General features: G+C 44.7%; 2 protein-coding genes across 3 annotated transcripts; both read left to right on the plus strand.

Moving 5' to 3' along the window:
- The first annotated feature begins 8,363 nt into the window (after nucleotides 1-8,363).
- LOC105197379 (cubilin) lies at nucleotides 8,364-19,732 on the plus strand. Of its 2 annotated transcripts, XM_026131101.2 has the most exons (5): nucleotides 8,364-8,595; nucleotides 8,847-9,227; nucleotides 10,903-11,086; nucleotides 12,612-12,826; nucleotides 14,827-19,732. In XM_026131101.2, the coding sequence occupies exons 2-5, from the start codon at nucleotides 9,219-9,221 to the stop codon at nucleotides 17,233-17,235; spliced, it is 2,817 nt and encodes a 938-aa protein (XP_025986886.1). In that variant the 5' UTR covers nucleotides 8,364-8,595; nucleotides 8,847-9,218; the 3' UTR covers nucleotides 17,236-19,732. The 2 variants fall into 2 exon arrangements, with proteins under 2 accessions (XP_025986886.1, XP_025986887.1); XM_026131102.2 differs by having other exon boundaries at nucleotides 8,367-9,227; nucleotides 10,899-11,086; nucleotides 14,827-19,565.
- Nucleotides 19,733-19,905: 173 nt separating this feature from the next.
- On the plus strand, nucleotides 19,906-23,749 carry LOC105197380 (innexin inx2). The gene is made up of 5 exons (XM_011163693.3): nucleotides 19,906-20,580; nucleotides 20,786-20,937; nucleotides 22,098-22,340; nucleotides 22,763-23,058; nucleotides 23,323-23,749. Exons 1-5 carry the CDS (start codon nucleotides 20,400-20,402, stop codon nucleotides 23,543-23,545), a joined length of 1,095 nt encoding a protein of 364 aa, XP_011161995.1. The 5' UTR covers nucleotides 19,906-20,399; the 3' UTR covers nucleotides 23,546-23,749.
- The last annotated feature ends 175 nt before the right edge of the window (nucleotides 23,750-23,924 follow it).

Raw genomic sequence — 23,924 nt, forward strand, 5'->3', positions numbered from 1 at the left:
TAAACACTTTTCTTTAAATTCTTTGTGGTTTAATGAATTTAAGATACAAAATAATGTTGTTTGAATATTTTAACAAAACAGAGAGAAATGTTTTTTGTTAAATTTAATCTTACAGCATTAAAAATGTAAAGAAAAAAAGTAACGAATCGTTACATTCTAATAGTAACGAACTACTTTTAAAAAGTAACTTTCCCAACCCTGAAGATGACTTGTAATGAATTCGGTTGGACGTACTAGTACGCATTGGTGCACATTAACGTACACTAATCAACGAAGGATATGTATAATTTAACATACTATTTAATATAAATGTATAAACAGATTAAATTGTGAAATCTTCAATCAATATTTTATTATGCTATTTGGTAAAATATATATTTTATCATTCAAGGTACTTATATTTTATTTTTAAATGAGATTAGATCAATGTACAGCGGCTTTAATATGCACTAATGCGCACTAGTACTGTCTAACCACTATTAATTACATTTAATAAAGAAAGATAGTTTTACAGAATATATTTTATACGTTAATGGATTATTATCGAAACAGTTAATTTAGTAAAATAACACTAATAAAGTATAAATACGATATTCTTAAGTGTAATTATTAAATGTATTCTCATTTATTTGATTTAATTATTAATGACGTCACGCATGTACGCATAAGTACTAATTTAATGTATAAAGCAAATTTTTATATAATGCATAATTGTTTAATTAATATGTGTGTGTAAAGTATACAAGTGATATTTATCCATTTGTTGCTAAATAAGTCGATTGCTACAATGATCAAATATTATGTTTACATTTATGTTTATGTACTAATTGTGCGTATGTCATCCGTTCAAATATCGCCTGTTAAATTCATATGAAGAATATTATTTTCCGCATTCCTTTAAACGTCGCTTTAGAAAGATATATTTGCAACGCGGTATGTGTTAAAAAAGGTGACAAATAAAACTGATAGATGTTGAATTTTTAATTGCTTATCGATCTGTTTCAAGGAAAATTTTGTCGTTACGTTTTTGTAAATTTTACGCTATAAAATATAAATTAATCTATAAATTAAGCGAACTTGAATTGTATTATTTCATTGGTAGATTAATCAATTTATATTGCAACAGAGTGAGAAATTCATAGGATGTTGTAATCAGTAATTTTAATATAAGCAGCTAAATATGAGCGATGTATTAAGACAATTTAATTATAATAAGAATGCGGAGAAAAGTAAAATTTTATAAAATTTATTTTGTATGCGTTAACAGATTATTATAGAAATGAGCGTTTGAGTAAATTAATAATAATAAAATGTTCTTGAGTGTTAACGATATATAATAGTATTAAATAAATCTGTTATTACATTAAAATTTACTCACTGTATTATATTTATTGGAAATCAATGAATACGTTTATAAATAATACTATAAATAACTTGTAATTATTCTATTTATAATTATTAAATGTATTTTCACTTGTTTGGTTTAGCTATTAATGTATATGAGTACAGAACTGACATATACGGCGTTTAAATAAACCATCAAAAATTAATAGCAGCAAATTCACACTCTGTAAGAGATTATTCTGTCTGAGAGTTTTATATCTGTAAGAGTCCTCTTTGATAGAGAATTTTCGCGATGCTAAACACATCACTAAATAAATATAGATAAGCGGATCGCCTTTGGTCCTGGCGTGTCTCGCTTTGTCTCAGCTATTTATCAGCAAATTACAATATTTGAGATACCATGTATTGACCCCGTAATCACCCAGACACTCAGTGTTTGAAAACGAGGACACGAGGAGCTTATAAGAGTACGGTCTCGGGGCCGTGCGAAGAATTATGTATGTAAGTCGCGGATTTTCCGAGTTGTTCGCCCGATGGAGTCGCGTGTCGTGCTGCACAAGCTCATACTCTTTTTCAGAGCATTGACGCAATTTCGAATTACATTCTTTTGCTCAAATATATTTCTTTTGTACTTAACAATAGTGACTTTCGAATAGTGACTTAATTTCTTTCCTTATGGTTCCTATCCGTTGCGGCGCGAACAATATTTATATGTACTAATTTAAGGAACAAAGCACTCTAGTACTTTTTGTATATTTGACGTACAATAATTTAATTTATATACATAAGAAGCTGCGTTATAAAAATTTATAATTAATTTTTAAAAATATAAAAAGATAAAAATAAGTTAAAATTTTTTAATTACAAATAAAATTCCAATATTTCTTAATAATTTATGAAATGTTTCCACTATACATAAGAATTGGTTGAAAATGAGGAAAAATTTTTTAAATGCATTATATATTGTTAACTATAAATGATAACACAATAGTGATTTTTATAGATTTTTAATCACTGAAAACGAATCTGTACCGCGATAGAGCAATTTCATTTACAGATTTGGTTTCAGCGACAAAAAATCTATAAGAATAGACTAGTCATCTATTCATCTATTTGTCAAATAGTCAACACCTGATTCGATTGAACTGTATGTCATCGTATCTCAAACATCTCAAATATTGCGGAACATTTCATAATCACTATTAAAAAAGTTGAAAATAATTTAATACTGGGATTGTAACTTTTATTAATTATTTGACAATTAAATATATCTAAGAAATTAAGACTTTGGCTCTCACTAATTAATATACTACTTAAATTTTTCCTTTGAGCTTCTGTTTTACGGTTCTTCACATTTATCGGTTTTATATGTTAAGTAAATATATAAATATATTATAAATAGTACTCTTGGAAATTTGAATTAGTTGTTTTAAAAAAATTTGGTTGCTATATTATGGTTATAAATTGCGTTTGGGCATACTTGTTAAAAAGTTTCGACAATTTGGAGCTAACGGTAACGAGACTCGACGAAGGAAAACATTCGAAAAGGGATTCTAACAATTTTTCTTGTGTTTCTTTCGTATCTCAGGCAACAGGCCCCAGGTGAATTCGGGCGCAAGAAATTTCTCTTGATTTTCAGCGGGCGTAATTAAGCGCGCGAGCGCGGGCGCGGGCACGCGCGCCACGCCGAGCTGACGCGACACGGACAATAGATGAGCCGGGCGGTAGCCCTTAATTAAATGGTAAAGGCGGCCGATTAGTTGGCAAACTCGCGATAGTGGAAATTTATTATATCCAATGCAGCCCGCGGGGTCTCACGCGCGCGCTCCACCGCGCGTCGTGCCACACCGTCTTTCGTGCCAGCGTGCTACCGCACACCCCGTGCGTCGCCCTCCTTCCCTCGCAAGCAGCGACTGGCGAGCCGGGGGTTGGTTTGTCGCGCATAAATCCTGTCGCTCTCCAGATGGGATACACGCCGCCGCCGCGCGACGATCAGATAGATGCTTAATGCAATTATACGCCTCGGAAGGAGCACCGAGACCGATACCTGCAGTTTTCACGAGATCACGCGCGCGACCGAGCGTCGTCGTCGCGCGGATCAGCGAAGCGTAATTTTCCATTGTCCTGCAAAAGGGCGACTCGCGCTCTGGGGTTTTCCGAGAGTGTGGGTGCTCTTATCGCGACAAAAGTCGCGATTATATAAATTAAATTGTCTTTGTCTTTCTCGGAAAGCGAGGCGAGGCGAGGCGAGACGAGCGGGATGAGGACAGACGATAATATATGTAAAATAGGCATGCATTTACTAAATTAATTGAAGCTGTCACGTAATATTTTCTGTCGTCGGTGTTGAAAAAAGGATGTTGCGGAACGGCGTGTCGGCCGGGGGAAGAACGAAGATCAATTCGCGCACTTCTCGCGCAGACGGCTGATTACCCGCATCCTGATTATCGAACCTAACCAGGGAACACAAGCCTGCCCGCCGCAAACAGGCCTGTGTTCGTGTTCGCGCTGTGTCGGCCGAAACTGTGCGGTCACGATGGAACACACTTTCTGCGTTTCATCGTCTACCACCGGTGAAGTGCTGCGGATCTATACACACACACACGCACACACGCGCGCGCGCGCACACACACACACACACACACACACACACACACACACATCCCCGGCCGCGCCGTCACGGTCGACGACTCGCGAGCTTTGTTTCATTTAATCCGTTCGGCGGAACAGCGATTCTTTTAAAGAAAGAATTGATTAGACTCCAACGACGACGATCTCTCTCTCGAGACCGCGGTCTAAATCGATCACGAGGAGCAGCGCGCTCCTCTTGACTCCCCATTACCATACTCTGCATTTAGCACCCAAGTACTGAAGTCGGAACTTGGCTCGCCAAAGATATATGTATACCGCCGCGTATGGGATCGCGCCGCGCACATATTTGCAGATTAATCTGAATCCAATTCTCTCGGATTTTCGCGAAGAAGCGCCTCAGAGCACGCTGTTGCACTGAACTCCACGATTATGCGCGATCGATAAGGAGGGGGAGAGAGGAGGGGGGAGGGGGTGGGTGATATATTCGCATATTTCGGCGTATATCCCGGCGCACCTCGACGAATTCTGCTGTTCTATTCCGACGTGCTTGGCGCGCCCCGCGTTACTCGGGTTTACTCCGACATATTCTCTCTCTCTATCTCTCTCTCCCTACGACGTAATCAATATATCGCGTTGCTGAGACCTTCTCGGCGTCGTCGGCGAGTAGGTTTAGGCCTGGCTTTTCAGGTGTAGCCAGACAGAGACGCGCCAGCCTTGGGTGTAGATATGTATCGCGCACCCGTGTGCATACACCCGGTATCTCCGTGCTAATTAATATCTCGGACACGGCATCTCCTGCCGCGCGAGACTGATGCTGCTATTGCCTCTGCTACTGCTGCCGCTGCTGCTGCTGCTGCTGCTTAGCGTCGCCCGTGAGGTCGAACGGGATCGATCCGATCGCTAGTTTTTAATAGACGCTTGAGGCTAGTCTGTTCTAATAAAAACATTCTTTTTATATCCCCCATCCACCCCTTCATATAAATCCGACGTCCTGTTAGCAGTTGCTTTAGTCAATTTGAAGTGGATTTTTTTCTCAACAAAAATATCGACGAGGTAATCGTGTTCCTGCGCGTGTAATCAAATCTCAAACTTTATGATTCAATTGAAGTAAAAATTTCTTTCGTCGCTAATAAGTTGATCATCATCAGTGGTTAACTTTCGACAGTCAAGAAAGATCGATTTCATATTGATCAAGGATTATATAATAAAAAAGAAAAAAGTGAGAGAAAGAGAGAGAGAGAGAGAGAGAGAGAGACTTATTTAGTACACTTCGCGTCTTATATAGGCCGACGTAGTATATTAGTAACAAAGGCGGCTGTGTTTACGTGGTTCGGTATATGTTCGGAAATTATTGATCTTACTCTGAAGCATATCTCGGACAGATTCATTATCGTGCTTTATATACCGATAAGCTCGTTAAGTTTAATAAACGCAAAATAGAAGGGAATAATGAAAGAGATAGTCGACAAAAATTATGTCTCTCTCTAACGAAAAGGTAGAATTATCCGACCATAGTCCTCTTAACCGGTCATTTACCTGTGCGACTGCTGCATTCATAATTACTTGTTAGCTTTAGTTAAATTTCACGAGAGAAATTTCCTATAAAGAGGGAGAGAGAGAGAGAGAGAGAGAGAGAGAAACTGTTCACTCGTTACGTCGAAATTCAGTGGAGACCGTGGTGAGAGACAGAGTTTGATTTCACGCGAGAGATTTCGATTCTTTATTTCTCCAATCTGGCGTCCGCGGATATGGAGAATCTCCGCCAGGAAGATTATCGGGACGTTTCTTGGATATCCCGGATCATTCCCGTTTCACGGCGCGTCTCAGCTCAATTCGCTTTCTTCCCGTAGACAGTTCCAGCTGATTGCGGCTGGATGCGATCGCGGTGGGCTGGTGCGCAATTAATCAGCCCGTAAATGACGCCCGCCTCGCCCCCGCTCGTGTTGTCGGACGAGACGACGCCGAGGCATCGGGTCTTAATTATACAGCCGGTTTGCGGTTAGCACAACGACGACGGAGCCGTCCCTGTTTCCCCGCCGCGACAAATTACCCCGTAATTATTCCGCGGCTGTCGGAAAAGTCGGGCCACGTTTCGTTCGGTAAAAATACCAACGGTTAACGATACTGAAATGTCGTTAGCTTTTAGATCAACGGAAACGCGAGCCTTTCCGCAGCGACGCGAAAAGCGACACGAAATACTCGATTACTCGAAATGTATCTACATCCCTTTTAACGTTTCAGCAAAATATCCGATTATAAGCTATCTCGGAAATATTGTTATATATTTTAAATAAAAGAAACACTGTGCGTTAGAAAATCAATTCGCTCCAGAGCTCGCGCGAACAAACCCATCCTTTTCTGAATTGATGGCGGCGAGATATTCCTCGCCATCACTTCGGAATACTGAACCATTATCCGCTATGCTGTTGTAACAGACAGATCTCTAACGGCGAAATCTCGAAAAGCCTTTGAGTGACGTGTTGCTTAATGCTTTTATACGTAAATGCCATTCGATATTAATTTTTAAGGAAATTTACGTTAAACGTCCGTCCGTGGAGTGCGGCATAACGAGCTCGTAAAGTAAATTTAACGAGCGGTATAGTAAATCCGCGGATTTTATTTCACAAATTAATGATGGAAATATTCATAGAGGTGAGGAAAGTGAGAAGACCACCGCGTAAATGGCGCGTTGTAATAAATTTCCAATATGTAATCGAATTAATAATTGCCATAAAATTATACATTACAATGACGCACGTTCATTTAATAGTCATCAGGAAACCACGGAAGAGATGGCGATGATTACTCTTTTATTAACGGAAAATTATTGCGTAATTTCATTTATCCAAAGATATCAATTAACAGACTTTATTAGACCGTAACGATCTATAGCGTTGCCGTGTACGCGCGGGTGGGAAGGAGGGGAGGAGGCAAAGAGGAGAAAGCTTCTCTCCGGTTTTCGGACAGATTATCGTGAGGCTTATTGTTCCCTTTCAGCTCCACCGGCATCCGCGAGACCGGAGGCGCTCCATTATCAGTTTTTCGTACGTTATGCGCGCCCGGATACGACCTTAATTACCTTCCCTTATATCCGTGGCTTATTACGTTCCCCGGGTATAATATAACGCGGGCTCGATAATCCCGCTCGCCGCTACGACTTAGCGGTATCGGCCGAATTACGGTGCGTGCAAGTACGTTAGCGCGCGGCCTCGGGATTGCATTCGTGTACCTCTCCTAAACCGCAACGGTGGACCATAAATACGGTTTAAGTTATGGCAGCTACCTCGCGCTATATCTCGGTTAAGTTTATTTCGACGCTGATTAATGTAGGATTGCCGGTACACGCCGCATTCTCGGGGTCCACCCTCTCGAGAACGACCTTGTCTCGGAGCAAGTTCGACGGGGGTTTTAAGACTCTCTCTCTCTCTCTCTCTCTCTCTCTCTCTCTCTCCTCTTTCTTTGGAAGGGAGAAATAATATGTCTCGCTATCAAGGGACTTTCGGATTTCAATGTCGAGAGAAGGACGAGCGCGAAATTTATTCGCGTCGATTGACACAAGCGGCAGACACATTTCTGCACTCCGCGAGCTAGAGAGAGATAGAGATAAAAATAGATAGATAGATAGATAGATAGATAGATAGATAGATAGATAGATAGAGAGAGAGAGAGAGAGAGAGAGAGAGAGAGGAGAGGAGAGGAGAGGAGAGGAGAGGAGAGGAGAGTTCGTCGACGTTGCGCACGTGGTGAATTCGGACACGGTCGTGTTCGCGGGTAAAGGCGAGCTAAACGGAGGAACAGCCACCTCATTCCTCTCCCTCTCTCCCCCTGACGTTCGGCTGAAACTCGCGCGCGCACAGGATAACCGGCGCGCTTGTCGTAAATCGATACGTCAGGTGTGAATTGCGACGCGTCGCAGCGTCGTGGCGGTGGCAGTGGCGGTGCAACGGCTTTTATTTTTAATAGCGGCCCGTGTGTTCGCGTGCGTGTTCACGAAGCGGAAGCGCTAAATTCGCACGATAAGCACGCTACGCGCGTTAACATGCCTATCGATTGCCGGCCCGCCTGAGGGGCGAGGGGAAGGGGGGAGGGGGAAGGGGAGAAAGAGGAGGAGGAGAAAGAGGAAAAGGAAGAAGCAAGAGGGCCGCAGGTAGTAAGATGAGAAAAAACGATAACAGAAAGGTAGAATAAGGGTCGAGGATAAACGGAGGGCAGAGGACGGAGGGCCAGCGGCAATAGGTGCAATAGGTCATCACAGGGCGACTCGTCGAGGGTTGGGAGGAGGCAGGCCTGGCGGAGGGACCAGGGGGAGGGAGAGGGGGAGACAGGCGAGAGGAGGGGGGGAGACAGGGGGAGACGACGAGCAGTTCAATGAAAGTCATCGTAAACGGAAGGGGAGCGGAACTGCGAAACGGGGCACACAGAGGGATCGGAGAGAACGGGAGTGGAGGGTAGAGAACGGGAGAGCGCGTTCCGCCATGCCGACGTCGTGGGAGAAAGACAGCGGGAAAGAGAACGCCAGAGAGCTTGCGCAAGCTTCGACCCGCCGCAGCTCCGATCGGCGGACGGCGGTTAAGCCAGCCGCACGTTCCGAGTTTTCGTGCCAGCAGTCGACTCGCAGCCTGGCTTTCCAACTGGCACGCCGGAGCAGTGCTTTTTCTCGTACTGTGGCCTCTCGTTCCCTCGTCTCGTTCCCTCCTCCTCCTCTTCTTCTTCTTCTTCTTCTTCTTCCCCGCGGTCTCTCCTTTCCCCTTTCGCAGACTCTTTTCATCTTTCTTTCTTTCTCTCTCTCTCTCTCTCTCTCTCTCTCTGCTTATCTTTTTGTCACTTTCTCTCTCCGCTCTTTATCCCCGAGTCTCGATTCTACTCTCCGCGACATGACGCGTTGATGATCTACGCGCTGCTTTCAGCAGCGGCGGCAGTGCTCGTTGGGAACTGAAAACCACCACCACCACCACCGCCGCCGCCGGTGGTGGTCCACCACGAGATTCAATTCCGAGCAGCATCCTCGAAGCAGCGTCCTTCAGACCTCTATGTGCGTCAGTGCGCGGTTAAGAATCGCGAGGGAAACTGTGCCAGGCGACGTTGTGGTCGATACGCCAAGGACGATGATGATGATATAAATTCCTACGCAAAGAGACGTTCGTCCTGATGAGAGAGAAGATGAGATACTCGAAGGGACCCGCGTGGACGATATCGCGTCGGTGATTTCGATCGGCAGCGAGAACTATAGCTCTCCGAAGATCGTCGGAGAAATCGGAGTAATCAGAGAGCATGAGGGTGTTATGGTAAAGGTGCGTGGGATGGACCACTGTGCATGCTCATCCATTGTCAACGATACAGTAGAGTTCAATTATCCTCAGTTCTTTGCTCGAAAACATCATTTTTTTTATTATTTATTCTCAGTTTTTTCTAGCGATTTATATAATATAAAATATCTCTGAGAGAATTGCACTGTCTTCTTATTTGGATCCTGAAACTCACAAAGCTCGTTTCGATAAAAGCAAAAACTTGTTGTTTTGATCAAATAAATATTCGATTAAGCAAATTTTTGTCCTCCCTTTCGTTCCCTAATGCCTGTAACGTAGAAAAGAGTAAAAATTCCCGAATCTTTATTGAACTTTATCGGTGCATTTGCGATCAAATTGTCATTGCGAAAATCGTGTCCTCGTTGCGTATGCATTTCGCGCTTTCGTCGAAACACGCGTTTTCGACGTGGAGATGGTAATACGAAATAATCACGGTCGTTGACGAAATATCGGTAAATCGGGAAAAAACAATCGCTCGACGACCCGCGAAATCGTCGATCCAGTTTCCTCCCGTGCCTCTTTGCTTGTTTTGCAAAACGCGCACACCCGCTCAACGCATCCCCTATGCACGCACGTAATCAACGGGCGATCTAAATTGCTGATGCGCTAACCGCTCCAAGCTCAGTTCACTCGACATTTTCGGCACGCGCCTGCCTTTATTCGATTCGCGCACGCCGACAGAATCTGAAAATCCGCGAGTGCATCGGTTCTACGAACGACCCGACGGAGACGACGGGCGAGTTTGTCGGGGAAAAAAAAAGAATAAAAAAAAAACACTTTGGCGACCTTGGCCGTTCGTGATTTTGGAACCTCGAACTTCCGCGATTCGTATTCCGGATGTCTCTGAATCTTTAAATATCTCTGGATATATCTCGTGCTGAACGATCTGAATCGCTGAAGATCGCGTGGGGAAAAGAAAAAAAAAATACTAAATTCTCAAGAGAGACAATGAATGCGACGCGAGAATGCGCGGGACAAAGGGAGGAAAGCGACGATGAATGAAGAGGGAGGGAACGGGGGAGAAAATTCCGGAGGTGAAGTACTGTTGTCGATAGCCGAGTCAACGCGGATTTAACCAATTATCACCCCACTCTCACGACATGGACGTCCGAACGAGGCCCTTCCGGCATATGCTCGACCCATCTGGCAAACCATGCGGTGTCCCTTATTGTCCTTTGGGGAAATGATAACGCGATACCCGCACTAGCGCTTGCATCCCATCAAGTAGCTAACGTTATAGAGACATCGCGCTCCCGAATAGAGCGAATAAACTAGTAATTGCGCGTAAAAGAAAATGGGAAGTTTCTTCTTGAAACCCGTGCTTTAGTATTTTCCAGCTGTTTCTTTCAGCGAACGAGTCACAAATTTTTTATGAAGAATTGATTACCGTTGAAATAGAGAAAAGAATTTACGAATTATGCGTATTTCGCGACCATTGAAAAAGAGACACGGGAAATTCTCCCTGTGCCCAAAATTATGCGTACCGTTTTTTCCAAGGACTTTGCGGATGCACGACGGCGTTCAATATTTTTTTCAATGCACACGCGGGAGGACGGATCAGTGACATTATATATATATATATATATATATATATACGAGTAGAAGCGTATGTGTGTTGTTACGTGTATTTTTTTTTTTATATACGCGTGTGCACAGGTAGTTCTCGACGGGAGAGGCAAATGGAGATAAGAGGAGAGAAAGCGGAGGTATTTTGACAGCCTCGGCACTTGTCCCGGGAATGCCTCGAATGCCTGTGCCGGTACTCCTCGGTAGCTGGGGCTGGGGATTTTTCGCCATATTCCTCCTGCTTCTGGCCACCCCCAGTCCCGCTGCCATTCGCAGAGGTAAGTCTAATCCGAGGGGTGGCGGGGGAGGGGAAGGGGTATAATTCCGGCGAGAGAGTTCAAATTTCCAGGCCAGCGACACGCGAGAACGATCCCCGTATTTATTCGCCGGCATATGGAATTCGCCGACACCGCGATCGTTCCGACCACTTTTCCGCAATCTTACGCTACTTATCTAATCGATACTTACCTCTTTTAACGATTTGATAAGAGTCGTGCGATTCGAGCCAGATGACTGAAGACTGAAAAAGAAAGAAGAATCGGTAATAAAATGAGAAAAGACTTTCCAATGTCGTGTTTATCTTCGTATCGCGATTTTTCCAACTCTACGATCTTTCCGTATCATTTATAACGTCGAAGCGGAATGTCGTGAAGCGGAATGTCGTGTAACTTTCAATTTCTAATTTAATCCAGCGGATAAAATTTCGTTACAACTGGCAGATAAATCTTGTTTAAGACGAATGCGATATTACAACTCCCTCCCTCCTTCTCTCTCTCCTTGCCGCTGACTTTTCTTGAAAAACTTGGACCTGTATGCATCCGATTCCGATGATGCGCGGTAAACCATTAAAATGAGAATGCTAATTCCGGAAGTTGCTTACTTATCCCGAGAGCTGTTAACAATTATTACCGCAACCCCGTTGCGCGCCTAACTGGCCGAATTATCGGTGTAACAGTCGAGACGCGCGTGGGCCTCGATCTTAACCATCGCATTAAAGAGATTTACTTGGCCTGGATATTCTGGCGAGTGCGAACCTACCCGAGGGAGGATTTTGATATCCCGTGGAAAGGTGATTTACGAACGAGAGGCGGCCCGGCCATAATGCGAGGGTGCCGCTTTATAAAAGGTATCTGGCAAGCGGGTCGAATATCGATTACGCGGCCGAAACTTGTGTCGCGTGTTGTCGCGCGTTCCTTACCCTCCGCCCGTTCTCTCCGCTCGTCGTACCCCATCGTACCCCATTCCTTCATCGTTCCCCGACCAACCTTCGTTCCATCCGATCAACCGGGTCAACGAAAAATACCGTTGTTCTAATACAGCGTACATCCACGGGACGTCCCGTATTTTCGCGACGGTAAATTCAATAAGAGGTTCTCCGACAAGTCGATTTTTCGAAACCAATATTTTCTTAGCGAGAACGTCGCGGCCGTCATTTAACATCGCATCTTTTTCATTTTCCGTAAAGCAAAATCTATGTGAAATTAATTAAGAAAGTATTTTCCTATGAAGCTGATTTTCTCTCACTCTGAGACTATTTTCAGATATTCCGCACACTTTCTAATTACGTAACTTTTTTATTATTAATAAATTTCTTGTTGCTAATTAAAATTATTAGTTTTTATTAACGTAACTAGTAATATTTACTTGTTACTATAATATTGACCGTTTATTAGAATCGTGTTTTTCATCAGCGTAATTAATAATTAATAATTGAGATTGAGAATACGAACGAGAAGATGAAGAAGAGGGCATACCGGACATTTCCCTCTTCCTTCTTCCTCGTTCTAACCGTCTTTATTTCAGCGGACCGAGGCCACTGCAACAAGACAGTGGACATTTACGAAGATGTGTCGAGCCCGGCGGTGACCCCAGCGAATTGGGGTAAGCCCCTCTCGTGCTGGTACCGTTTCCGTGCCTTTCGCGGAACACCCCGGGACTGGATTCTGCGGGTGCGCTTCAAGAAGTTTAAGGTCGGAGTGCTGGAGAACGCCACCACCTGCAGTGGCGGTTATCTGCAGGTAAGCGCTTTGCGTACGTATGTGTACGTGTGCATATGTGTAAATCTGTGTCGTTCCGGAGGAAGAGGAAGGTTGGGTGAGAGAGACAGCGGTCCTAATTCCAGGTTTGCGCGTCCAAACGGCACGGCCGAATCCATCTCGCCGAGTCGCCGCGCCGCCATCCCTCGTTTCGCGCTCACCTATTAATTGAATAGGGAGAATCCGGCCAATTAATCGGGCGCTGGAATTTAATTTCGGTTCGACAATAGCGTTCCTCGATTATTCTTTCGATTCGAGTTGGATATCGAAGCCGGGCCCGCGGGGCAGGACGAGGAAGGGAAATGACGAAGGGATGCCGCTGGCCTCGCTCGTGTATCTCTCTTTGAATCCGCGTCGCGGACCACTGAACACGTGGTGCAGTATCGTGCCCGCATTGTACGATGGGAATGCGCGCATTTCATATTCGTAAGCTATGCGTTTTGCGAAAAAAAAAGAAACAGAAACACACAGTTGCGCCGGATGTAAACTGCGCCTGATATATCATTATCGGATTCGCCTCGCCTCGCGCGCAACGATGCATTCAGAGTCTATTTTACGCCTAGACGAGTCAGACTCCGCACTTTCGAGGAATTCCCCGCGGCGAAATGGTAAAAATAGGCTCTGTAAACACAATACCTTTCATCCGGACAGATAAAACCATCGAGCTCTAATTTAATTTACTATATTAATTAATAGGCGGCTGTCGAGCTTTGCTAAATTAAATTAATCGAATCGAATCTACATTTGATCGAAATCTCCGACTTAGCTTGTTTAAAATAAGGATCAGCGGATAATGTATCGCTCTCGTATTTCGATAAGCTCTATAATTCCCCGTGACGAATCGAACGCACGTTCGTGGCGTTATCGACGAGATAATAATTTGCGGTTTGTTTACGCTGCAGCCGTTATAAGAATAGGACGGCGGCCTGATCTTTCGTTCTTAATCGCGAATTATTGGCGGCAGGCGTATCTCTGAATTTAAATAGTTTCGTCCATCGGAACGGACGAAGGGACTGAAGGGACAAGCGCGATCGTATCAATGTCGCGAATTAGAACGTTCCCATATAAAAGACGACCGTGATAAGTGATTCCCTCACATTTCTCCCCGTTTCCCTCTGCCGGTTCCTCTTTCGAACGAATGAGCGAACGAGCGAGTGAGCGAGCGAGTGAACGAGCGCGCGCGGGCGCACTCGTCCTGCTGCCACCTCTCTCAGTTACTTCGGTATCAGGTATTGATCTTTGTGACGCTGTAAACCTCTCTCTTCTCCTCTCCTTTCTCTCTCTCTCTCTCTTTCTGCCTTTCGGTTCACCGTGCTCTCTATTCTCCCCTGTATTTTCCCTCGGTTTCTCTCGCGACTTTCAAATTTACACCGGTAAAAAAGGATGAAAAGTCAATAGTAGTCACTTTGGGTACATTTCCCTCCGCACGAGATCATAAGATTCGAGAAGCGGGACACGTTGGCGAAACCACTGTATCTTTACTGAACTATTATTATTTTCCATTTGAATGACTATCGCCTCCGCACATATAAGTTCTTATCGTCTTCGTGTAAACTTATTGCAGATCAGTTATTACGTCTATGCGCCCCTTTATTAAATTATCGCGTTTCTCATATGAATGTTTTCAATATACTTAACTTTTATAGGATTGTTCGTTGCTTGAAACGTGCGTAAAATATGGAAGATGGCAAAGGATCATTTTGTATTCAACCTGATTATTACACAATATATGTAAAGAATTTTAATGATAGAGTAATGGTATGCATATATAGATAAAATTAGATTTCACCGATTATGTACCTTTTGGGACATGATTACTATCTAATCACATTTTACGCCTGATAAATATTTTGTCATGAGAGATCGGATATATATCGGCCGTTAAACTGGATTAAACCTCTCGATTTCCGATGCGAGACGCGACATTGATCGTTCCAAACGTTATATACATCCAACGCGCGTTCCCCGCCGTGTTGTTTCAGATCGTAGACGGCAACACGAAGACCGAGGTGAGCAATCGCAAGGACCCGGGCGTCTACTGCGGCGAGTCCGAACAGCCGCAGACCTTCATCAGTGAGACCAGCTTCGTGCGGGTGATCTTCCACGCGGACAACTTCACCGATCAGACGTACTTCAGTTTCGATTCGCGCGCGGAGCCGCAATTCGAAGTGTACCTCAGATACGGCCAGCATCCGGAGCTTTATCCGAATCGGCGCGGCGAGGTTGTGCCGGGCAGCTACTGCGAGCGTGTCTTCAAGGACTGCCGGCTGCAGACGTGTTACGTGCAGAGCCCGGCTTATCCGGGCATTTATCCGCGCGCGTTGCACTGCAAGTATCGTCTCAACACCCGGCTGCCCTTCATCAAGCTCTACATCGAGAACGAGGAGTTCAACATTGACGGTCAACGATGCGAGAACATCATGACGTGCCCGATGCGGCCGATCAGTTCTGGCTCGGAGCACTGCCCGTACGATTACATACGCGTGTACGACGGTAAGAACGAGAGCAGCCCGGTAATCGGTACCTTCTGCGGCATGGGCAAATTTCCGTACAGTATCATTGGTACCAGCGAGGATCTCTATGTAGAATTCGTATCGTCGCCGGCCGGACCGTTGCTCAACACTGGCTTCCACTTCAACGTGGGCAACTGGCCCGGTCACGTGGAAACCGCGGGCGTGAAAAACGGCAGCTGTGACTGGTTGTTGAACAGCGAGTCTCTCGTGACTGGTAACGAGGGCATCTTTCTGTCGGTCGCACACTGGTATCCACCGCACACCAGCTGCACCTATCTGCTACGTGGACGACCCGGCGAGATCGCGCGCCTCTATTTTCCCAGCTTTCGAGTGAACCGTATCGAGTCGCCGATCCAGCCTTACGACGGAGACTGCGGCGAGAGTCTGACGCTCTACGACTCCGATTGGCCGGACGACGCACGGATTATCAAGACCTTTTGCGATACTTTCAGCAAACCGATGGAGAAGCACGATTTCGTCTCGACGTCGAACGCTCTATTCGTGCGATTCGAAAGCAAAACCGGCAGTTACTCGGGCAGCTCGCTCTACTACTGGGCGCACTACGACTTTTTCAACGCGACGAGATTCGGCGAGCCCACGCCCGGTACCGAGTGCGACGAAGTCTTTGCCTCGTGGAAGACGCGCTCGGGCCGTTTACGCTCGCCACTGAACACCTTGGTTTACAAACGACCGGGTGATCCGCCCGCTGATCTGTCCTGCACCTATAGCTTCGTCACGGATAAGCGGTTGTTTGCGCGCGTGATCCTCGTGGTAGAGTCGATCAATTTCAAGGAGCACCCATACGCTCAATGCGGCCATTGCTGGGACAGTCGGGTGGATCGGGTGATCATCCGGGAGCCTAATCCGGATGGTGTCAAGCCCCACTGCCTCTGTCGATCCAATAACAACGGCACTCCGGCACCCACGGTTTCGCCGGCGGCGGGATCGCGACCGCCCGTTCGCAGGATCGTCTCTCGCGGTGAACGATTGGATTTGAAGTTGCTGGTGGATGGTGCGCACGCGGCATCGAGCTACTTCAAGTGGCCCGCACCGCTCTTCGAGGCGAGATACGAGTTCGTGCACAGTCCTTTGTGCGGGCCGTCGCTTCTGCCACCTGCCACCGACGGCGAGATTGAGTTTCCGCATTACGAGGCACTGGGATACGTCACGCCGCCCAGGTCCATCAAGTGTATTTGGGAATTACGGGTGAACCGCGAGCGCGATCTCTGGTTGCACTTCGACAAGATCAAGTTCGCATCGCGCTCCTGCGAGGATGGCAAACTTGAGATCTTCCTGCCAGGCATGACTGAACCGTATCTCGGTATATGCGGTGAGAACGTCAGCTACGTGAGGGAGATGCCAATCATTTCGGCGGCGCTCATAACACCACCGATAGAACGTCAGGCTTCGGGCGACGTGATCGAAGAATCGCCCGCTGTGATTATACAGTTTACCGGCTCCATGGCGCCGGCCCGGGCGGCCTTCAAGATCGCCTGGACCGAGCTCTTTCATCTACCGAGGGACGGATCCGGGGCTCTCAACACCGGCAAATTAGAGGACTGCGGCTTCCAGTGTCCGGGCGACGCGGGATGCATTCCCTTGAGATTGGTGTGCAATGGCGTGGTGAACTGTCCCAGTCGCAGCTTACCCCTGCCGAATATCCTGAATGGCACCTTCTACGAACCAGACGACGAGTCGGTGGAGACGTGTGGTGGTCCCGTCAACGGTAACGGCGGCGGTTTCGTCGGACCCGCTGGCTGGGCTGGCGCCGGCTTGGGCGCTGGTCTTGCCATTCTCTTGGGTTTGGCGTGCTTTATCGCTATGTGCAGGCTTTGCAGAAGACGATCGCGCTCCAGGGACATACACGTGCCCTATTAGGAAACGCGATCGTGCCTCTGCGGGTATACACACGCACGATCTCGGAGAACACAGAGGTTTAAGAGTCGAATTCACAGCCGTTTCATCGAGGAAATTGACATTCTTTTTTATATCCGTACGCATGTTCGGATACATGCATAGGTGTATAAAATAAGAAATTATTATTTCTGGAATGGAATGGCTGTGAATACGATGAGAGAGAGAGAGAGAGAGAGAGAGAGAGAGAGAGAGAGAAAGAGAAAAAGAGATACGTTTGCACGGCGTTCTAATTTTTCAAACGTCGCTCATTGTCAGAGAGACGTTATTGAGCCGACTGCATTAACGTCGCTCGACGTTGCTAATTTCGATTAAATAAATTTTTTTTCCGACTATATCACAAGGATAAAATAATGCAGAGAGGAGTAGAGCGAATCCCTAAGGCAAGCTTATTTAATCGGTCGAGACCGTTAATGCACTCGCATTTAAGACCTCTGTGTTGTTTGAGGAACGATAGGAACGATCGAGAAGCATTCTCTTTCTCGAGACTCTTCGAGGTGAAACAAGTGTTTTTCCATGCTACTCCAAACGATAGATCCGACGTTACAAGTAATTCTCTCAACGTGATGCTTCCGGGTCTAATGCACGTCGAGTTTGCTCATTAATTGCGAGAGAGGAGTTGACTCCGGATCTTTACTGTTCTATCGCGATGTTCGAGTATTACACTACTGTCTGTCAACGCCGATCGCCCACCCCACGTTCGTCACACTGTCGGTCTTCTATTTACACTCTTTACGGAACACTAATGGTCCATACATTATCCTCCTCTTACAGCGACGATCAAGTTCTAACCAAAGCTGTATTTACCACTGCCGCGTTATACACGTCGTATTGTCATCGCGTCTTCTCTACACACACTGCCATAGACATAGAAACTTCATACATAGCCCTCGTCTCGATCGTTCTCATATGTCGTTCGCGAGAACTATCGTAAATTTGTGGCGATCCGGTTATTTTCGTCGCTGATTGTACGAGCGACGATAGCTTTCTTTCTAGCGATAGCAAGACGTCTACGAGATACCTATAAGTATATACAATAGCTTTGGCAACATACAAAAGCATTTTTGTATTTTTTTTTATCTCGCTCCTCTAATCTCTAATCACTTGTAGAATCTTATCGAGACGATCAGCATCGAAGTCCGACAATAATGAGTTCAAAACATTGGAAGGAAAGAATCGATAGATTAGATTAAGTTAGATTAAGTTTTAAACGACTAATGTTGTTTTTCAAAAATATTAGGATAATTAATAATTAAATAATTCCATATTGTATATTCTATATTGTATTTTATAATTAATTAATTGTCATATCGTATCATATATATTTTATAATAAATTTCTTTACACGGTTCATTTGTCAAAGGACAGGGTATTGCTATCTCTAGAAAATTGTGAGGGAAGATAGCGTGGACCCTCATTTCCTGTGTCGCTCGTACGGATGCAAATCAGCGAGCCGATCGTCGTAGATTCCGACTTCGGGATATAGTCTTTAGCGGTTGCTCAAAGTTGTCCTGCTTCGTGAACTCTCGAGAGAAACTCGTCGCGAGCAAGATACAATTAAATTGACTTAAAATACAGCGGGAATGGCGGTAACGACGGAAATCGATAGTACATCCGGAAAGTGTGGCTTCTGACGAGTCGTGACACGCCTTGTCGATTTAACATCTTGAGGTTCGGCGACAGTATCGAATATAATAAACATATAGATATATATACATATATATCGAATCCGTTGTGAGGTATATAATATCGCTCTAGTGTCAACATTGGAGAAAGAAAAAAAAAGTGAGAAAAAGGGGAGAAATAGGAAGTGGGAAGAGCTACGATTCGCCGATTCGCAAGATGTCCGGACTCTATGACACCGAATGAGCGTGCCTACTAAAATATGCAGCTATTATGATGCATGTGATTGTCGACAGTGCAAACAAGTTTGTATATAATAAGGCGGGAGTTAGAAGGAGGTTTGTAAAAACCGATCGCTTTTTAGAAGTAAAAGTAAACCGGTACGCTAGGTGAAAGAGAGAGAAATAATTAAATAAAATTTAATAAGCGAGAGTAAAGTAAGGCGTCGGCGAGATCGTGCCGACTATCGCAGAACCCGTTAATCTGATACTCGTTGGTTGGCCCTCATCCAGGAGGGCTATTATAATTAGAGCAAGAAAACAGACACGGAAACTTGGTTCGCCGCCTCCCCTCCTCCGGGGGTTGCCGCGCTCTAGGAATGATGTTTGTATATAAACATTTATGTAGGTTTAGCGACAATCTCAATAGCGGATACGTACACCCACACGGATTCACACACGACACGCACACGACCGAGCGATGCGGTATTAAGCGCATTATTAACGAGCGCAGCTATCTTTAATCGACGGTATAACGATTATCTTACTACGACATGTAATTGCGATAATAACAATTATCATGATTACTATATTTTTTACTAATAAAGAGCATCCTTGAAGTCGAGGAAAGAGGTGGCTTTCTTCAAATGCACTTGACGCTGGACCCTTTCGGAAAATCTCAGAATCTCCGGATTCTGCGATTTGTGCGGCGCGGCGATAAATTAAAAGCGAGAAGGATCGTTGCCGAGAACCAAAATTACAGAGAGAGAGAGAGAGAGAGAGAGAGAGAGAGAGAGAGAGAAGGAGCTACGTTCAAGATTTACGAGTCTGCTCGTTGGTTAAGCGCGGACCAATTAGGCGAATGCAGTTTTCGGCACCTTCATTCTCGTCGATGATTTACGCATAATTTGTCGTCGCCCGTCGTTTTAGCGCGTCGTTCGTAATTTCGAATTTCGACACGATCCTCCGTCTTACGAAATTCCGCCGCGACGCGACGCGACGCGACGCGACGCGACGCATAATTCGATTTACGTTTCGTTTCATTTTCCGTTTCATTTACGTCATTTCCTCGCGTATCGATTTAAGCGTCATTTGCGCGCACACAGTCGCGAAAAGCTTGTCTCTCGTCCGTCCGGTCCCGCGCGATAAATTCCTTGACGAATTTAGAGCGAACGAGCGACGGACGCTCGGGACGCTGCGAGCGCTTTCTTTCGCAATGCGCCCTGGAATTTTCTCTATTGTGCTTTGTTTCGATGCCCGAGACAGACAAAAGAACACGCGATAACCATGCTGGACCTCTTCGCACCTATTAAATGCCTCCTGCAGGAAGAATCCGTTCGCGTCGACAATGTCGTCTTCAGGCTGCACTCGCGCGTCACCGTTCTCCTGCTGCTCGTTTGCACGATCCTCGTAACTGCCAAGCAGTACATCGGCGAACCGATTTCTTGCATGACCGATGCGTCCATCGGTACGAATTTTAGCCTCGAAATTTCACACAGAGTCGCAGAGAATAAATCGTAATAATAAATTGCATTTTTCAAAGTCCTTCCTAAATTTCATAAAGAGTTCTTTCGCATTCTTCCGCATTCTGATTATTCGATTATTCGATTATTGCGCGGGCGCGCAAGTTGTTTGCTACTAATAATCGACTATAATTGATATCTTACTGGCAGACAGAGAACCCGTAAACGCGTATTGCTGGATCTACAGCACGTTCACGGTATCCCGACACCTGAAAGGTACTCCTGGACGGGGTGTAGCGAGTGCTGGTGTAGGACAGGCGCTTCCAGGTGACGAAGCCCGTCATCATCGATATTATCAATGGGTCAGCTGAATTTAGAACGTTCACGATATGGATGAGGAGACAATCGATGTGGACAAATTATCCATGAATAATCCGTTGATAGAGGAGACGGAAAACACATTTATTAAACTATATATCGCGCAAGATACGTAGTTTGTAACGCTTTGATCAATTATCGGCGTTAGATTCGTCGTTGTACATTCGCCGCGATTCAAACGTTTGATCTCGTTACGAAATTTTTTTTATAAATTGCATTTTTCCCGCGAACCTCGCAAATCAAATCATCGCTAAAATTAAGTTATGAACTCACCTGAAACACAAAGTTTCTTTATTGACTCGCACCTCTCAAGGCCAAAAGCTCAAGAATTTTTATGCTCGATATAAAAGTTCTCCCCGAGAGACTTCCGCCTCCGCGTTAGACTTCTCTGAGAAATTCTCGCCGGGGAAAGATCGACTCGGAATTCGTCAAAGGTATCCCTAAATTGTTTTTCGATGGGGCACTCTGAAAAATTGAATGCGAGCGGGACAGGGAGGGAGAACGCATTCGCGCGCGTGTGTGTGCGACGGAATTGGTCGATCGCATAAGTTTTCGTATGGAATGTACATACACAACTCTACCAGCGCGTTCACGTACGCGAGATGCATGATAACGGCTGCACTTCGTTCCGATGGTCAGGTCGCTCTCGGCTCACCGGCGCATGCAGACGTATTGCGCGAGCGTGAATGAAATCTGAAACGTGAACGCGTGAATGTAAAGGAAAACGTCCGGAAAGGACGTTGGAAGGCGGTGCGAGGAAATGGAAATAGAGATCGCAGATCCGACCGTTATCCTACGCCGCTCTATATCGCGCGATTCACATCGCGGATAACGCGGAGAGGAACGCGCAGAAGAGGTTCCCCGTAAGATTCTTAGGTCCACGGAATATAGAAAGATATGTCAAATATAAATATTTCGAAAATAGTAGAATAATTTTTGCGATTTTTGTCCAATACTCGTCTACGTCTCAAATATTTTTCCATCGTCATTTCTTTTCTTATTTTAATCTTAAATTTGTTACACGCGATATTTTTTTATGTCTCTGCTGAAAGTTCGCTTTCAGAGAGATCAAGATGAGCAGAGGCATAAAGTGTGTTTAATTGAAAGAAAATGAGAAATAAAGGAATGCAACGACGTTCGTTAGGTCTGCTTCGTTCTTGGCTTACAAGCCATCTTTTTTTACGTGCCGCGCGCGTTATGGGGCATCTGGGAGAGAGACACCATAGGCCTTCTCTCGCGTGATCTCGCGTCTCCCTTCTTGAGAGACGTCTGGACCGAGGAGAGGAAGCAGCAGCTCGTCGAGTATTTCACCAAGACGAATCTGCACGATCACAACTTCTACGCCATGCGCTTCTTCGTGTGCGAGCTCTTGAACTTCTTAAATTCGGTAAGTATAATTCCCCTCCGGTTTTAGAAATGGAAGAGTTTCCGCGAAGGTACTTAAGGGATCCTCGATCGGCCAACCGGGATTATGACGTCAGAAGCGAGGAAATTGCGCGGAAATAACCGTGAATAATTGATTTCTGGGTTCGATAATGAGCCCGGGCTAAACGAAACGCGATCGAAACTTTGCTTCGAAACGAGCTCGATATATTGCGCGGAAATACAACTCGAGGACCCTTAACGTATAAAATACGATCACTTAACTTTTTTTATGATTTCGTAAGTACAAAAATCGACAAATTCACTTAATCGTCTTAAGATTTGGCGACATTATCGACTCTTACGGTTATTAAAAAAAAAAAAGAAAAAACCAGACGCAGATCGCGAAGTTAACGAAATCTCTCGATAAAAACTTTTCATCGATAGATAGGACAGATATATCTGTTGGATATATTTCTGGAGGGACAGTTTAGGCGGTACGGGCCCCTGGTAAGCGCATTTCTCGCGGAGGAAAAACCTTACGACAGGATCGACCCCATGGCGAGATTGTTTCCGAAGGTGACCAAGTGCACGATTCACACATTCGGGCCCGCGGGTTCCGTGCAAACTCACGACGCTCTGTGCGTACTTCCGCTAAACGTGGTGAACGAAAAGATCTTCGTCGTTCTCTGGTTCTGGCTGGTCTTTCTCGCGAGTGTCGGTTGCCTGGCGGTAATTTATAGGTACATGAGTTTTTATTCAATGTCTACGCGTCGCGGTAATTCTGATTACGATATCAAAGATATACGCGAATAATTTGTAAAATTTATTTTACCAAGATATTGCTTTTTTTATCCATCAATTTTCTAATTTTCTTGATGTCACAATTAAGTATTGACTATTGCGCATTATATTAAAAAAAAAAAGTTACAAAATGTTATAAAATTGTTAATAAAAATTATAGATATCGTTGTACATATATGTGATTGATATGATCCTTTTCGCAGGATCGTAATTTTCTCTCAACCTTGGGCGAGAATATATCTTTTACGAGGTACAGTTCGCAGGCTCGAAAAATTAAAGGCCGAGCGCATCGTACGAGTATTCCATTTCGGTGATTGGTTTCTGTTGCATCAACTCGCGCAGAACGTCAATCCTGTCGTGTACATGGAGCTGGTTAACGAGATAGCGAGAGCCTTTACGACCAAGAGTTTCGCGGACTTCATTTAGATCTCCTCAACCTCGCCTAAGTAGCATTACGCGGAATTCAATTTACGAAGCTCAAAATGTTCTTATAAGATATAAACGTTCGATGGGTATTTTGGTATCAGATATCTCCTAATAAAACAAAGATAAATGTTTAAAAAAAAATGTACTGTATAATTTCAATAAAAGCGATTAAAATCTTGTAAACAAAATTCTTGAAAAATTTATTGACGTGTTGAAATTATATTTCAATTACTAAATATATTTTTATATTTAACAAATAAAATATATTTATATGTAACACTAAATATATAAAAATATATTTAATAATTATATGTAATTTCGAAATATATTTGAATTGTCAAAATGCATTCTTTAAGATATTCGAATTATTATTTAACAA

Source organism: Solenopsis invicta, chromosome 2 (genome assembly GCF_016802725.1).
Source record: "Solenopsis invicta isolate M01_SB chromosome 2, UNIL_Sinv_3.0, whole genome shotgun sequence".
In the NCBI taxonomy this organism is placed as follows: Eukaryota; Metazoa; Arthropoda; class Insecta; order Hymenoptera; family Formicidae; genus Solenopsis; species Solenopsis invicta.